The sequence below is a fragment of the Globicephala melas genome, chromosome 9 (genome assembly GCF_963455315.2).
Source record: "Globicephala melas chromosome 9, mGloMel1.2, whole genome shotgun sequence".
Taxonomy (NCBI): Eukaryota; Metazoa; Chordata; class Mammalia; order Artiodactyla; family Delphinidae; genus Globicephala; species Globicephala melas.
The window spans coordinates 87,576,005-87,593,569 of NC_083322.1; the positions used below are offsets into that span (position 1 = coordinate 87,576,005).

The 17,565-nt window shown below is 41.6% G+C and overlaps 1 protein-coding gene across 5 annotated transcripts in view; it reads right to left on the reverse strand.

The window, feature by feature from the left end:
* PUS7 (pseudouridine synthase 7) overlaps positions 1 to 17,565 on the reverse strand; it is a 101,714-nt gene that overhangs the window by 35,227 nt on the left and 48,922 nt on the right. For all 5 annotated transcript variants that reach the window (XR_009565129.1, XM_060304797.1, XM_030834374.2 and 2 more), the window contains exons 2-5: positions 9,003 to 9,420; positions 8,042 to 8,126; positions 7,807 to 7,908; positions 21 to 165 (exon numbers count right to left, since the gene is read on the reverse strand). Coding sequence is in view for 4 of the 5 variants with exons in the window: in XM_060304797.1 (XP_060160780.1) it covers positions 21 to 165; positions 7,807 to 7,908; positions 8,042 to 8,126; positions 9,003 to 9,420 (750 nt within the window). In the remaining variant the exon portion in view is untranslated. The remainder of the gene's footprint in view (positions 1 to 20; positions 166 to 7,806; positions 7,909 to 8,041; positions 8,127 to 9,002; positions 9,421 to 17,565) is intronic.

A 17,565-nucleotide genomic window follows, 5' to 3' on the forward strand; every position in this document is an offset into this window, starting at 1 on the left:
CGAGTCACTAGCATACTTACTTGCCAGAGCCTTTTTTCCAGCTGCATGATAGGCTACAATATACTTCTTCCCCTCTCTATCTTCTGTTTTTGTTTCTAATCCTGGAAACAGAGATTTAATCGCTTGATGGATGACAGTTCTTTTCTCTTTGGTGTCCTCAATAACCTATTAAAAACACAGATAATGATACTACTAATTTGACAAACATTAAATAAGGAAATAATACTAAGGAATTAGTAAAAACACTACTCATCTTAATAATGATGTGAAGTAACCAAAGTTAGGGGTATGATTTCAAAAGTCTTTTTTTCAATTATTTTTTTAATTGAAGTATAGTTGATTTACAATGTTTCAGGTGCACAGCAAAGTGATTCAGTTATACATATATCTATATATATATTCTTTTTCAGATTCTTTTCCATTATGGTTTATTACAAGATATTGAACATAATTCCCTGTGCTATACAGTAGGTCCTTGTTGTTTATCTATTTTATATACAGTAGTGTGTATCTTTTAATCCCAAATTCCTAATTTATCCTCCCTCCCCCCTTTCCCCTTTGGTAACCATAAGTTTTTTCTCTATGTCTGTGAGTCTGCTTCTATTTTGTAAATAAGTTCATTTCTATCATATTTTAGACTCCACATATAAATGATACCACATTGTATGTCTTTCACTGTCTTACTTCATTTAGTATAATCATCTCTAGGTCCATCCATGTTGCTGCAAATGGCATTATTTCATTCTTTTTTATGCTGAGTAATATTCCATCGTACATATGTACCACATCTCTACCCATTCATCTTTCAATGGACATTTAGGTTACTTTCCTATCAGAAGTCTTTTAGAGCTTCACAATACTGCAAATCCTAAGGGCCCATTTGGGACTTCCCTGGTGGCGCAGTGGTTAAGAATCCACGTGCCAATGCAGGGGACACGGATTCGATCCCTGGTCCAGGAAGATCCCACATGCCGTGGAGCAACTAAGCCCGTGCGCCACAATTACTGAGGCTGCACCCTAGAGCCAGCGAGCCACAATTACTGAAGCCCGCATACCTAGATCCTGTGCTCCGAGATGAGAAGCCACCGCAACGAGAAGCCCATAAACCACAACATAGAGTAGCCCCTGCTAGCCACAAGGAGAGAAAGCCTGCACGCAGCAGCGAAGACCCAACGCAGCCAAAAAAAAAAAAAACCAGCCCATTTATTGACCTTGTACAGCCGCCAGGCACTGTACCAATCACTTCACAATCACTGTCTTACTTAATCCCAATCAGCTCCCTATCATGCCACCAGTATATCTACTTAAGAGATGAGGAAAGTGAGGCTGAGAGAAGTTAAGGAATGTGTCTAAGATTATATAGCTGTAGAGTGGAAGAGCCAGATTTGAAATTCAGGCTGTCTGACTCCAGAGCCACCCATCACAGACGCTCCCCCTTAGGGACTCGGCTGAACAATGAATACCTCAGGGCTCACACATGGAAAAGCAGGTAAGCTGGGTCTTTGGGGATGTCAGAAACTCATTTCCCCGGATAGTCAAGTCTACTACTGCCTCCAATGAATCCTGTTCTATACTGAGTAACTTTATGATGACATTCTAGTACATCTGTTCACAAAAAGAAAAATCTACACCAAGAAAATGTAAACTTATTAGTTACACAACTGTTTTTCAATTTCTGAGCATGTCTTACACAGAGAAATACATTTCATACTTGGAATCAATAGCCAGCAATATGTATGTGTTTGCTCCTTATTAAAAAATCGAACAGAAATTTACAGAACAGTATTTATCCTTACGATGTGCAATACACTGTTACTTTCTATTTTATTTTATTACATTTTTAAAATGTTGGTGAACAAGAGCTGGTTTTTTAAAAGGGTAAACAAAAATCGACAAACCTCTGGCCACACTCACCAAATAAACAAAATAAGAAATGAAAGAGGAGAAATAACAACCGAAACCATAGAAATACAGAAAACCTTAAGAGAATACTATGAACAATTATATGCCAAGAAATTCACCAACTTAGAAGAAATGGACAAGTTTCTAGAAACATACAGCCCACCAAAACTGAATCAAGAAGAAATAGATAATTTGAACAGACCAATCACTAGAAGTGAAATAGAATCTGTAATTAAAAAACTCCCTGCAAACAAAGGTCCAGGACCGGATGGCTTCACTGGGGAATTCTACCAAACATACAAAGAACAACTTATACCGATTCTTCTCAAACTCTTCCAAAAGACTGAGGAGGAGGGAACACTCCCAAAGTCATTCTATGAAGCCACCATCACCCCATACCAAAACCAGACACAGTCACTATCCAAAAAAACAATATCTTTGATGCAAAAATTCTTAACAAAATATTAGCAAACTGAATCCAACAACAAATAAAAAAGATTATATACCATGATCAAGTTGGATTCATCGCAGGGTCACAAGGATGGTTCAATCTACGCAAATAAATCAACGTGAGGGACTTTCCATTGCAGGGGACACAGGTCGATCCCTAATTGGGGAACTAAGATTCCACATGCCACACGACGCAACCAAAAAAAAAAATTCAATGTGACATCAACAAAAGAAAAAACAAAAATCACATGATCATCTCAACAGATGCAGAAAAAGCATTTGATAAAATTCAATATCCAGGGCTTCCCTGGTGGCGCAGTGGTTGAGAGTCCGCCTGCCGATGCAGGGGACGCGGGTTCGTGCCCTGGTCTGGGAAGATCCCACATGCCGTGGAGCTGCTAGGCCTGTGAGCCATGGCCGCTGAGCCTGTGCATCTGGAGCCTGTGCGTCCGGAGCCTGTGCTCCACAACGGGAGAGGCCACAACAGTGAGAGGCCCGCATACAGCCAAAAAAAAAAAAATTCAACATCCATTCATGATGAAAACTCTTATCAAAGTGGGTATAGAGGGAACAAAGCTCAACATAATAAAAGCTATTTATGACAAACCCACAGCCAACCTAATACTCAAAAGTGAAAAGTTGAAAGCCTACCCACTAAAATCTGGAATAAGGATGCCCACTCTCACCACTTCTATCCAACATAGTACTGGAAATCCTAGCCACAACAATCAGACAAGAAAAAGAAATAAAAGGTATCGAAATTGGAAGAGAAGGGGTAAAACTGTCATTATATGCAGATGACATGATTTTATATACAGACAACCCTAAAGACTCCACACAAAAACTACTAGAACTGATAAATGAATTCAGCAAGGTAGCAGGTTACAAGATTAACATACAGAAATCAGTTGCATTTCTTTACACTAACAATGAAATATCAGAATGGGAAAGCAAAAAGACAATCCTTTGAAAAATCGCATCCAAAAAAAAAAAAAAAAAACCCAAAAAACTGGGAATTCCCTGGCGGTCAAGTAGTTAGGACTCAGCACTTTCACTGCCATGGTCCCAGGTTCAATTCCCAGTCAGGGAACTTAGATCCTACAAGCTGCACAGTGCAGTGAAAAAAAAAAACAACACTGAGGAATAAACCTGACCAACAAGGTAAAAGCCTTACATGCTGAGAACTATAAAACATTGATAAAGGAAACTGAAGATGATTCAAAGAAATGGAAAGATACCCCATGTTCTTGGATTGGAAGAATTAATATTGTTAAAAATGGCCATACTACCCAAAGCAATCTATAGATTTAATGTGACCTCTATCAAATTACCCATGACATTTTTCACAGCACTAGAACAAATAATCCTAAAATTTATATGGAACCATATAAGACGCAAAATTTCCAAAGGAATTCCGAGGAGGAAGAACAAAGCTGGAGGCATAACCCCCCCCAGACTTCAAACAATATTACAAAGCTACAGTAAAACAGTGTGGTACTGGCACAAAAACAGACGCATGGATGAATGGAACAGAATAGAGAGCCCAGAAATAAACCCACACACCTATGGCTGATTAATCTTTGACAAAAGAGGCAAGAATATACAATGGGAAAAAGTCTCTTCAGCAAGTGGTGTTGGCAAAGCTGGAGAGCCGCATGTAAATCAACAAAGTTAGAACACTCCCTCACACCATACCCAAAAATAAACTCAAAATGGCTTAAAGACTTAAATATAAGACTTGACACCATAAAGCAAGAAGAGAACATAGGCAAAACATTCTCTGACATAAATCGTAGCAATGTTTTCTTAGCTCAGTCTCCCAAGCCAATACATATAAAAGCAAAAATAAACAATTAGGGTCTGATCAAACTTGTAAGCTTTTGCACAGCAAAGAAAAGAAAAATGAAAAAACAACCTACCACCTGGGAGAAAATATATGCAAATGATGTGACTAACAACGGATTAATTTCCAAAATACACAAACAGCTCATATAGCTCAATATCAAAAAAAAAAAACCGCAAACAACCTAGTCAAAAAATGGGCAGAAGATCTAAACAGACATTTCTCCAAAGAAGGTAATACAGATAGCCAATAGGCATATGAAAGATGCTCAACAATGTTAATTACTAGAGAAATGCAAATCAAAACCACAATGAGGTACCACCTCACACTGGTCAGAATGGCCATCATTAAAAAGTCTACAAATAACAAATGCTGGAGAGGGTGTGGAGGAAAGGGAACACTTAGACACTGTTGGTGGGAATGTAAATTGGTGAAGCCACTATGGAAAACAGTCTGAAGGTTCCTCAAAAAACTAAAAATAGAATTGCCATATGATCTAGCAATCCCACTCCTGGGCATATATTCAGACAAAACTATAATTTGAAAAGATACATGCACCCTAATGTTCACAACAGCACTATTCGCAATAGCAAAGACATGGAAACAACCATAATGTCCATCGACAGATGAATGGATAAAGACGATGTGGTACATATAATATATACAAGGTAATATTACTGAGCCATAAAAAAGAAGGAAATAATACCATTTGCAGTAACATGCATGGACCTAGGGATTATCATACTAAGTGAAGTAAGTCAGACAGAGAAAGACAAATACCATATAATATGTGATATGTGCAGTCTAAAATATGATAAAAATAAATAACTTATTTACAAAATAGAAACAGACTCACAGACGTAGAGAACAAACTTACGGTGACCAAAGGAGAAAGGGGATGGGGGGAGGAATAAATTAGGAGTTTGGGATTAACAGATACAAACTACCATATATAAAGTACATAAACAACAAGGTCCTACTATATAGCACAGGGAACTATCAATATATTCAATATCTTGTAATAAACCTTAATGGAAAAGATTATGAAAAAAGAAAAAAAAAATATATATATATATGTAAACTGAATCACTCTGCTGTACACCAGAAACTAACACAACACTTTAAATCAACTATACTTCAATTAAAAAAAAATGTTGGTTAAGTTACACTAAATTGATTTCATGACCCACTGATGGACTGCAACCTGCAAGCTAAGAAGATGTAACTACTACTAGCTAAACCTAACAATATTCTAGCAAAATTAAAAATGTAGGGCTTCCCTGGTGGCGCAGTGCTTGAGAGTCCGCCTGCCGATGCAGGGGATGCGGGTTCATGCCCCGGTTTGGGGGGATCCCGCGTGCCGCGGAGCGGCTGGGCCCGTGGGCCATGGCCGCTGGGCCTGTGCGTCCGGAGCCTGTGCTCCGCGGCGGGAGAGGCCACAGCAGTGAGAGGCCCGTGTACCACAAAAAAAAAAAAAAAAAAAAAAAAAATTTTAAAAAAAAATGTAAAAGAAAAGTACACTATAATTATAGATAAGTGACATTTTCATATCAAAAAGTGAGCCAGGGAATTCCCTGGAGGTCCAGTGGTTAGGATACTGTGCTCCCACTGCTGGGGGCCTGGGTTCAATCCCTGGTGGGGGAACTAAGATCCCGCAAGCGGCACAGCGCAGCACGCCCCCCCCCACCACACCTCCACCAAAAAAGTGAGTCTACATCTAGAATTCACTGAAAGCAATGAGCTGGAATCATAATTAGTGTATATGAATGAATACATTTTCAGACCTCAAAAATTCAGAAAGTCCATCCTCCTATTTTTTAGATGAGGACACTTGCCCATGGTTAATACTCTTTAATGTAAAACCTTTCAGTAGATGGCATAACTATGATTTTTAAGGTGACAGTAAATCTTGCCATCTCTGTAGGAAAAGTGTATTATGGGGCTAAGATAGGTATCTGCGTTGCACAAGCAACGGAAGCCTGGATCATCCTCCTAGACAGCTCTCAAAACCAATTCTTAGGAATTGTCTCCTTGGCATTGCTGGACATTTTGTCTATGAGTAAATTCAGTAATTAAAGATCCCTAAAATTTTAACAGTACATATATTTGGGAAATTTTGGTGGGTAGACGAGGAGATGAGGGTTGGAGGCAAATAATAAATTCTGAAAAGTTACAGTAAACTCTTTTTACCTGGGAGCAATGGAAGGAGAAATTTCAAACAACCCCAAATCCAGCAAGTCGCCAAAATATAGGACAAAATGAATTTAATAAACTTTAAATTCTAATAATCTTGTGCTCCAAGATTCTTAAAATCTTGTAACATATTTGCTTTGCTACAGAGATCACCTAGAGCTGCTCTGTTCCGTATGGTCATCACTAGCCACACGTGGCAACTGAGCACTTGAAATGTGGCTAGTCTGAATAGAGATGTGCTACCAGTATAAAATACCACTGGATTCTGAAGACTTAGTAGGAAAAAAAGAAAGTAAAACATGTCATTAGTAATTTTTTAAATATTGATTACATATTGAAATATTTTGGGTAAATAAAATATACTGTCAAAATTATTTGCCTGTTTTTACTTTTACATTTTTTTTGAAGATTTAAAATTAAAAACATGGCTCGCATCACAGTTCCACTGGACAGGGCACTTCCCTGGCCATCCAGTGGTTGAGACTCTTCACTTACAATGCAGGGGGCACAGCTTCGATCCCTGGTCAGGAAACTAAGATCCCACATGCCACACGGCACAGCCAAAAAAACAAAACAAAACAAACAAAAACAAACAACAAAACAAAAAGAATCCACCACAATTCCACTGGACAGCACTAATCGAGAATAAAATTTTCATAATGAAAATCTTTTTAAAAGGCATTTACTGTTCTATTTAGTAGCTAAGCTCTCTTTTTCTTGAATAGCAGAAGTAGACTCAAGATGAGCAAAGCAACACTCCCTTACCTCCTTCCCCCAATTCCTCCCCCTCCCAGAGTCCAATTTGAGACCACGAGGCCTTTGGAGCCAGGGCTTCCCTATCAGGACCATTGTCAGGCTGCGACAGTCCTTTGCAGCAGACACTGTGTGATATAATGGTCACTTTGCAGTTCTAAACAACAGATTTCTTTGTTGATTTGTGGTCACATAAATTTTTTAAGCAGAAACATAACTTTTTTTTTTTTTTTTGGGCCATAGCTTATCTGGATACTCGTTATCTGCCACTGATAAAAACATTTTTAGTGCAATGCACTTTTAGATCAAAAAGGGCAAAGCCATTCTTTTGTTAACTACTGTAATTTTTCCAAAAGACATTTATTAACATCCACCCAACCAGAAGCAATTCAAACCCTGGGGACTTCCCTGGTGGTCCAGTGGGTAAGATTCCGCACTCCCAACGCAGGGGGTCAGAGTTCGACCCCTGGCCGGGGAAGTAGATCCTGCATGCATGCCGCAACTAAAAGTCCACATGCCACAACTAAGAAGTCCACACTCGGCAACTACAGATCCCGCATGCCGCAACTAAGAACCGGTGCAGCCAAAATAAATAAAATAAATAAATAAATAAATAATAAAATAAAACCCTAAAAAACCTTTTCATATGTTTTTGTGCTACTTACCTCGATGGCAACACTGGTTTCCTTATTTTTAAAAAGCTGGAGCTCTTCTAAACGCTGCTTTTCTTCAGCTGTTAAAACCGTAAATACGTCTTCTGAAGGATCCTTTAAAATAACCATGAGAACTCCCAGTGAGTCGCACACAGAATTCGAGGCTGTCAAAGCTCTACATTTCTATGATCTCCAGGAAAGGCTATTTTTATTCAGAAGGTGACTTCTGCTAGAGAGCTGCTCTTACCTCTTCATCTACTGGGACAGACAAGTCACTCAAATGGCTGATCCGTCCATTTTTTCCTATTTCGTGAACAACGAAGTCAGAATATCTGAGGAAAAGAAAACGTAAACTCTCAGAGCATTAACATTTTGCTGCCTATTAATTTTAGGAGAAAGTTTCTCAACAGTAAGCCTTATCATTGTGCAAAACAGGGATTAAAAATAAAAACCTTCAGTGCAAAGTCACGGAGTTATTGTTTTCTGGTTTCACAATGAATTCTAAGCCACACCTTGGCTTGGTACCAGAATGTACAGAAAAGACCCTCTGAACTTCTAGAATAGTCTTCCAGAAAAATGCCTAAATCAAAGCTTATTAATGTTGCCCTATGATTATACAGTCCATTCTAAAGTAAATCACAAAACACAGTAAATTTAATCAAATCAGAAGCCTGTGTATCTACCGTGAACCACCCGGAAGCTTACCTTTATGCTAAAAACTTTACAGACATTATTTAAAATACTCTCAACAACCCTCAGGTAGAATTATGATCCAATTTTGGACAAGGATACTGAAGCTCAGAGGAGTTAAGTAACTATGAAGTGGCTGAAGTGGATTCACACCCAGATCCACCTGGCTCCAAAGACCACCTTCTTTCTCCTGCAGATGTGGCCCATTCAGGTGAAAAATTTTTAAGATCAATTGAAGGGAAAACTTGAAACCATTTAAAGTAATATATTCTAAGGAAATAAACAGCACCCATTCACATATTGACAGGGGATGCCACAGGGAAATTGTTATTTAGTCATTTTATCTTCAGATAGTTTCGTTTACTCATCCAGGCAGCTTTCCTTCATCTTATTCCTTATTGACCATCAGTGTGAACAATCCTTGGGGACAGAAAGCTAAATGGAAAAAAGGACTGCTGATTTCTTTCTAGAGAAAAGAACTAATGTAACTAAAACAACCTGACGTAAACGAAACATACCTTTCTTTTAATATTCCTGAGAATCCTTGGTGAGAACTCACGAACTTGGTGATGCCCACATCCAGCTCGGTGAGCCCGTGCTTCATCATGCTGGCGAAGCTCTCTGCCTCTTCCTCCTCCTCCCCCTCCTCTGAAAGACCATCTTCCTCCCCCTCCTCCTCCGACTGGGGGTCAGAATTCTTTTTATCCTCTCCGGCCGTTTCGGGTGGCCCAGGCACCTTTTCACCGCTGGGTAGAGAGTTGTTCTCTAGCCCGTCTTGACCTTTGGTCGGACAGCATTCTGAGACCTTCTGTCTCTTTGCCTCACCTGGGGCCACACTGTCATTATCTTCGATGGCAACGGACCCCCGTTTCAATGACACACCCGTCATTTCTGTCATCTCCATTTTCAAGGTTCCAAGAAAACGTTTAAGAGAACCTTTTAGAAGCAAGAAAGAGCAGGCAGTAACAATCACTTCAATAAAGAATTGGGTTTCAGCAAATAGAGGCACATTTAACTTTGTTCCTAGGGTCCTAAATATCATTTATGAAAATAATTCTCCCAAATATACTTTTAGTGGCATAGAAAAATGGTACAGTATTTCTGCAGGGAATTTGACAGCAAAAGCCTTAAAAATATGGATGCCTCTTGACCCAGAAATACTACTTTCAGGGATTATCCTAAAAAAATAATTAAGAAAGTGCTTAAAGTTTTAACTGTAAGGATGCCCATCTCAGTACTTTTACATTAACAAAAAATTAAGAACAATGACATCTAGGTACATAAACTGAACAACATGTAGAAACAATGTGAAAAGAAACCGGGAAAGGTAGTTACTTCTAGGAGAGGGTGTAGGTGGCTGTGGAGAGCAGGGAGACTTGTTTTTACTGAATACCACAGTTGTAGCACCTGAGTTTTGTTTCACGTATATTGTTATCGTTTAGGAAAGCTGATTAAGTTAAAAGTATATAAATAAATTTACTAACATGAGTCATTTACTAATATGACTGATACCATGTCATTTTTATTTTTTTATTTTTTTTGCGGTACGCGGGCCTCTCACTGCCACGGCCTCTACCGTTGAGGAGCACAGGCTCCAGACGCGCAGGCTCAGCGGCCACGGCCCACGGGCACAGCCTCTCTGCGGCATGTGGGATTCTCATGGACCAGGGCACGAACCCGAGTCCCCTGCATCGGCAGGCGGACTCCCAACCACTGCGCCACCAGGGAAGCCCCATGTCATATTTTTTTAAAAAGCAAGGAGAATGGGGAGTTCTTTAATGAGTATAGAGTTTCAGTATTGCAAGATGAAAAAGAGCTCTATATATTGGTTCCACAATGTGTATGTACTTAACACTAATGAGCTGCACACTTAAAAATGGTTAGAATGATGTTATGTGTATTTTGCCACAATTTAAAAAATACAGATTATCATTTAACTGGCCCATACACAATGTACCAAGCAAAAGTCTAGGAAACCATATGCACTTCCCAGTACGGAGCACACACTTATCTAAGACCGCAAGTGCCTGTCTAATTTGATCTTATTTGATGCTCTTGTTGAAATAAGGATAAAGCTTCTTCCTATATTACCTATATAGGGAAATGCTAAAATTAACATACGAACTTGGTAAACATTAAGAACATAAATGAGCAGAATATTCTAGTTCTCCAAGGCTTGGTTAATAAGAAGCCCACCTACAGAAGCATCTACAGTAGAATAATAATGATGAACTAAATTTTAAGAATCCGGGGCTTCCCTGGTGGCGCAGTGGTTGAGAGTCCGCCTGCCAATGCAGGGGACACGGGTTCGTGCCCCGGTCCAGGAAGATCCCACGTGCCGCGGAGCGGCTGGGCCCGTGAGCCATGGCCACTGAGCCTGCGCGTCCGGAGCCTGTGCTCCGCAACGGGAGAGGCCACAACAGTGAGAGGCCCACTTACCGCAAAAAAAAAAAAAAAAAAAAACACACAAAAAAGAATCCGTATTTGATCTTGCCTCATTGTCAAAAGTCAAGAATGGAAAGAAAAGTGAAAAGTGGAAGGCTACAAAAAAAAAAGAAGGGGGGGGGAGTAGAGAAAAATGTCAGTAAAAACAATTTCCTTTGAAAGACAAAAAAAAAAAGAAAATGGAAGAAACCAAGAAACGGGTACTGAAGTAGACTACAACTAGTTATACAAAATTATCTCTAATCCAAGTAAAAAAGCACTTATTCTTTATGTGTTCTAAGCAAGGTATAGTAAAAGAGAATGCTAGTTTATGAGATGCTGATGGTGTTTCATTCTCACTTTATATCAACGGAACTGTCCTCAGAGCCTACACACCAGTGACGGAGGCAGGCAGGGCCCAGGGCTTCCCTGAGACATGGGAACACACAGAAGACCTCAGGGGGCATTGGCGTGAGGGGGTCTGAGAAGACCTCTTCCTAATGGAAGACTAGATGTGAACACCCGAGTCAAGCTTTGGGGAACGAGTAAGAGAGAGGCTGTGCAAAAAGCGGTAGGAAGGTGGTACAGCATGTGCAGAGGCACATGCTGAGGAGAGCATGGAGCGCGGGAGCAACCCCACTGAGCTCACCATGCATCACGAGGGTAAAACACACACGCAGAGAACCTACACTTAAAGCTGGGGAGCTGGCGGAAGCCACACCAAGCTGAACTGAGGAGATTACATCCGAAAAAACAAATCGTCACCTGATGCATAAGTCAGAGAGATTTCGCGGTATCCCTTCGAAGAGAAATACCGGGGTTAGGCTGGGAGATGAGGTAAGACGGCAACTGAGGTAAGAAATCAGTACAACCTGATCTAAGGCTGAGGCAAAGGTGACAGAAAGGAGGGGTGGATTCAGGGACACTTAAGAGGTGGTGCGGACAGGACTGGATGATAAATGTGAGAGGAAAGAGGAAATGCTACAGGATGACTCAGGTTTTCTGTCTCGGGGAACTGAGAGGATAAGGGGAGCTCTTCCTGACACGGGGACCCTAGGAAGAGGCATGGGGGGAGGAGGGATATAAGCACACGTACAGTCCTGCGGTGTTGCTGGCACCTGGGGTACATCCCATGGCCGCTTATTACACTGTGTCACACATATTCTCACCCCAAACCCACAATGGCTTCCCGATGCCCCAGTGGCGGTGTAGACCTCAACCAGGGGCTGGACATGTCCTGTGAGCAGATGATGCGGAACCATGGGCTTCAGAGGGAGCGGCGTCACTGCATAAGTGCCTGCACGAGGCCAAGAAGGCGGTGCCGCCCACAGAGAAGCCCCAGGTGGTGAAGAAGCACCTGTGCAGCGTGATCATCCTGCCCGAGATGGTGGGCAGCATGGTGGGCATCTACAACGGCAAGCCCTTCAGCCAGGTAGAAATCAGCCTGGGATGATGGGCCACTACCTAGGTGAGTTCTCAGTCACCTACAATCCAGCACTGGGGCCACCCACGCCTCCCGGTTCATCTCCCTCAAGAAGCCTGCTGGCCACTAAAGACACAGACAGCTCTAGAAAAAAACGAAAACAAAAAACCCTCACAATGTTTCCAGCTGGCAGGACAGGATCTACCAGCAGATCCCGATACCCTTCTTGAGGTGAGAAGAGGAGAGCACGGCCAGTAACAGCCACATCCGCAGCTGGGCTCAGACTTCACGGTCTGCAGGACGTCTACCTCCTACCCAGGACGCAGAGAACTCATCAGTCTCCCTCTCAACAACGTGATGGCCATAAGCCTGGATGGAAACACCAGTTACTTCCTCTGCTCCAACCTTCTGCTTTGGCACCATCCATCATCCAGCACCATGTGCCACTATCTTCCACACAGGCCTCCGACAACCGAGGCCCAGCCCGCACAGGTGCCCACTCCCAGCCTGACCATTCACGAGCTCTCTCTTGTGGGAGGTCCTCCACACCTGTCTCAGCCCTGGGCTCCCTTGTCCTTTGAGACTCATCTGAAGACCACGAGCCCTGACTCCCATGCCTTCCTCTCTGTTAAGTCCATGTCTTCCCATTTTACCTCCCTTCATCTGCACTACCCATGTGGGCACCCAGATACCGTGCTTTCCCTCACCACTTTCTAGCTGTGTAACTGGTCTGAGTAAATTACTTAATCTCTCCAAGCCTCTGTTCTTCAGCTGTAAAACGGGAATGACACGTGCTTCACGGGACTGTGGTGAAGATTAAATGAGATGACAAACACAGAGTGGCTGGCCACAGTAGGAACTAGATAAATGCCAGTCCCCTGTTCTCCCTCAAGAGGTCTGCAGATTCTTTGAGGACAGTAATTCTTTTGTGCCTGCCAGAGAATCCAGAGAGGTATAACAAGCATCAATAGATATTTTGAAGAATTCTTGAAACAGGTGCTGAAACTGTTCCCCATCTACAGGTATCAAAGACCTACTAAGTAGCAATTCCCTAATGAAATACTGGACCTGGGCAATGACATCCATGGCCACTAACATCACAAAAAATAGACAACCAGACACTGCAGGCCCCTGAAAGGACACGATGTTATCTATGAAGTTCTTACTGATTGAAACCCTATGTCTAACTACTAGTTTAGATGGCATACACGGACAAAAGATGTTAAACACCACCATGCAGAAGCAATTAGCAAAAGTGTGAATGTGGGAAACTCAACAAGGACCAGGACAGTCCTTCAACTAATAAACAGCAAGACAAAAAAGAGGAAAGGGTAACATATAGATAAACCTACAAAGAAATGCAATGGGTGGATCCTTCTTTGAATCCAGGTTTAAACAAATCAACTGTTTAAAAAGGTACTTATGAAACAATCAGATATACTGAAACAGAAAGGATATTTGATGACATTGAGATAGCATGGGGCTTCCCTGGTGGCACAGTGGTTAAGAATCCGCCTGCCAATGCAGGAGACACGGGTTCGAGCCCTGGTCCGGGAAGATCCCACATGCTGCGGAGACACTAAGCCCGTGAGCCACAACTACTGAGCCTGCGCTCTAGAGCCTGTGCTCTGCAACAAGAGAAGCCACCAGAATGAGAAGCCCACGCACCGCAACGAAGAGTAGCCCCCGCTCTCCACAACTAGAGAAAGCCTGCACACAGCAACAGAGACCCAATGCAGCCAAAAATAAATTAAATTAATTAATTAATTAGAAAACAAACAAAAAAAAGTATCTTCATTAAAAGATAACATGGTCAACTTTTTAAGGTATAATAATATCATTGTGGTTACACTTAAAAGTAGAATCTTTGTTTTAGAGATACAGGATGAAATCTTTATGGTTGAAAAGATATGAAGTCTGGACTTTGTTTCAGAATAGTTTACCAGTGATGAATGAAAGTGCACTGGGGTATAGATTTAAAACAAGACTGGCCATGAGTTGATAATTGTTGAAACAACAATGGGTGATGAGAATATGGGGATGTCATCACATCATTCTCTCTACTTTGCATGTTTGAAATTTTTTATAATAAAAATAAGAGTTCAAGGTATCAAAAGGTACACTAATTATTCTATTCTCATCAAACCACCACTCTGTCCAGCTCTACTGCTCCCTCTCTCCCATCACCTGTTCTTCAAACACAGAGACCTGCAGTCCCAAGATACCACCCCTTCCATCTTCATTTCTTCAAGCGCCCCAAACCTCAACAGCTCTTAACTCCTAAGCCACACTCAACACTCCTGCTCACTAGCCCAGTTGCACGATCCTTGCTAAACCTCAATCAAGTACCAATCCTACTGTCTCCATCTGTGTTCCTGGCTGCTGCTGGAGAAAACATCACCAGGTGAGGGGACTTCCTCTTGTGACAGCCCTCCATACTGCCTGGCCATCCCTGGTCAGCAGGGTCTTCTCCAAGTCCTGTGTGCCACTCACAAAGAAAACAGGGATCCTGGGACAGACACACCTCCTTCCAGCACATTCACAAGACCCCTTATTATAACCATTCTCCTGCAACTGCACCCCTCTGAAGGGAGTTCCAGACTCCTTTTAACAGTCACTCACTCCTCATCCCTGCACTCCATCCCCTCAGCAAATACTCACCGCGCACCCCTGTACCAGGCGTTATTTCCAGGTACTGCATGCGACACCCTAGCAAACCAAATAAACGCCCCGCCAGCGTGGAGCTTACATTCTGGTGGAAGATCTGGCTTCTACTCCGTGCTTTTCTCCTGCTTCTCGGGTGCTCTTTTCCCCTCCTGCTCAACATGCTGCTTAAATTTGGGCTTCCCCAGTCCTGTTCCCTTCTCATTCCCAAGTTTTCCAGCCAAGACGCATCTCCAACTCCCTGATTTACTCAGGGGAGGGGTCCAAGGCAATCATAACGACCGCTAAACAATGATAGTGTACAGGGAGCTCAATCAAGCCTTGCTTCAACCCTGCGACTTAGGCGTCATTAATATTCCCATCTTAGCCACTAAAAAACAGACTATCTTGCTCTAGGTCACACAGTCTGGTAAGAGGTAGAATCAAACATCAAATTCAACATGCCCCAAAGTGATCTCATCATTTCCCACCACAAATGCACTTCTATTATTTATTTTTTAAATTAATTAATTAATTTTTTTTGGCTGTACTGGGTCTCTGTTGCTGCACGCGGGCTTTCCTTAGTTGCATGGGGCAGGGGTTACTCTTCGTTGCGGTGCGCAGGCTTCTCATTGCAGTGGCTTCTCTTGTTTCGGAGCATGGGATCTAGGCGCATGGGCTTCGGTAGTTGTGGCTCACGGGCTCTAGAGCGGAGGCTCAGTAGTTGTGGCGCAGGGGCTTAGTTGCTCTGCGGCATGTGGGATCTTCCCAGACCAGGGATCGAACCTGTGTCCCCTGAATTGGCAGGCAGATTCTTAACCACTGCACCACCAGGGAAGCCCTGCACTTCTTTTAAATTGCACCTCTCAAGGAATGTTAGCAACAAACTACCAGTCACCTAAGCCAAAATATGGACATCACCCCATCTCCTCACTCTCCCCTATGTGAATGAAATTCTAGAAGGTTTAGGACAGCATTGTTACACCTAACATCCCTGGAATGAGAATACTAGCAGATCGTGGATCTGAAGTATCAACCACTGGTTTCAACTCTTGCCTGGCAGTTTGGGCATATGACTTGGAGCCTGATCTAGGTTTTGCCATTTACCACGTGGGTCACCTCTCTTAAGTATCAGTTCCTTTCCCTTTAAAGCTGAAAATGATGACTTGGTCAAAGGTCTGTACTAGCTGCTGCTATTCAACTGTTGGTCATTAATATTTATTATGGATGGTTTCCACTGCAGAACTGTATTGCTGAGTCTGGGGAAAACCAAAGCTTCTTATGCTTCTTTTGTTCTCTGGACTAATGATTAAACATGGCTTTCTCCTTCAGATACCATTTAATTTTAAGAGACCCTCAAAGCACTGCCAAGAGCACCAAATAAACAGACCTTTAGTATCTTTTGGCAGTCCTTTTCTTGATACTGTGGACACTTGCCTGATCTCTTTTTCTTGTTACATTTAATTGTAAAGACAAGCTCATTAAACAAAAGTATACTTTTCATTTGTTTTAGCCAATGGCCCTAACACAGAGATTATTAAAGTATATATAGCACAAGTGATTATAAATCACTCAATATAAATTTTGCTAAGTTCTGTCTGTGGGCCTAGAAGCCGAGAACATATTTGCTAGAACAGGTATGCAAACGTCTGCGCTAAGGGAGGCAGAACTCAAATCAGTGTTGTTTTCTTAAGCAGAAACTACACAAAAGAGAAGACTGAAATGAAATATAATTTTTAAATGAGAGAGAGAATGAATCATGTGAACATCCAAGAGGCCAAGAAGAATTCAACCAGAAAAATAAAACAACCCTGACCGTCCCCATTTGATTTCCCTAAGGAAATGAGCTTTGCATTCAGGATAATCTAAATATACATATTCAAGCCTTCTACCTCAAAGCTGTAAAAAGTGACTGGCTTTAAAAAAAAAGGGGGGGGGATGGGGAGTAAAGGGACCAGCTTTATGAGTTTTCTAAATGGTACTAAAATTTAAAAAAAATTTTAAGAAACATAATGCTGTACAAAAACACTATCCATGATACTAATGAGAGCTTCTCAAATGTCAACTAAAATCTTTATCGACCAGAAACTTGATGCTACGACTGGGAAGAGAATGAAATTTAATGATACTTACCCATGAACTCAACGTCCTACACAATTCTTTAGAGGGAATACTAAAGTAATAGGCTTTGTTTCTTTTACACTCTGAACGAGCCAAATGGGATTAGAAATATTACAATTTTAACAGTATTTAAAAGTTTGTTTCATTAAGACATTAGATTCACCAATAAGCTTCCTCTACAATCCACAACAAAAATAAAGTTCAGCATTTTCAAAATTTTAATACAAGACTGACAGTCCCTTAACATTACTTCCTGCAAAATGAACATCTAAAGAAGAGCCATAATAATCTTATCTGTACTTCAAAACCCTCCACAATTTCCACTTTTTAAATGCATCTATCCTCCGTCCTCTGCAAACCATCAAGAATCCCTCCAGCTTTCACAATAAAAGAGCACTCTCTTCAGGGCAGCGCACATACCACACTCTAATATGCGAAGTCATTAAGTCCCTTAGATTCATTCATTTCAC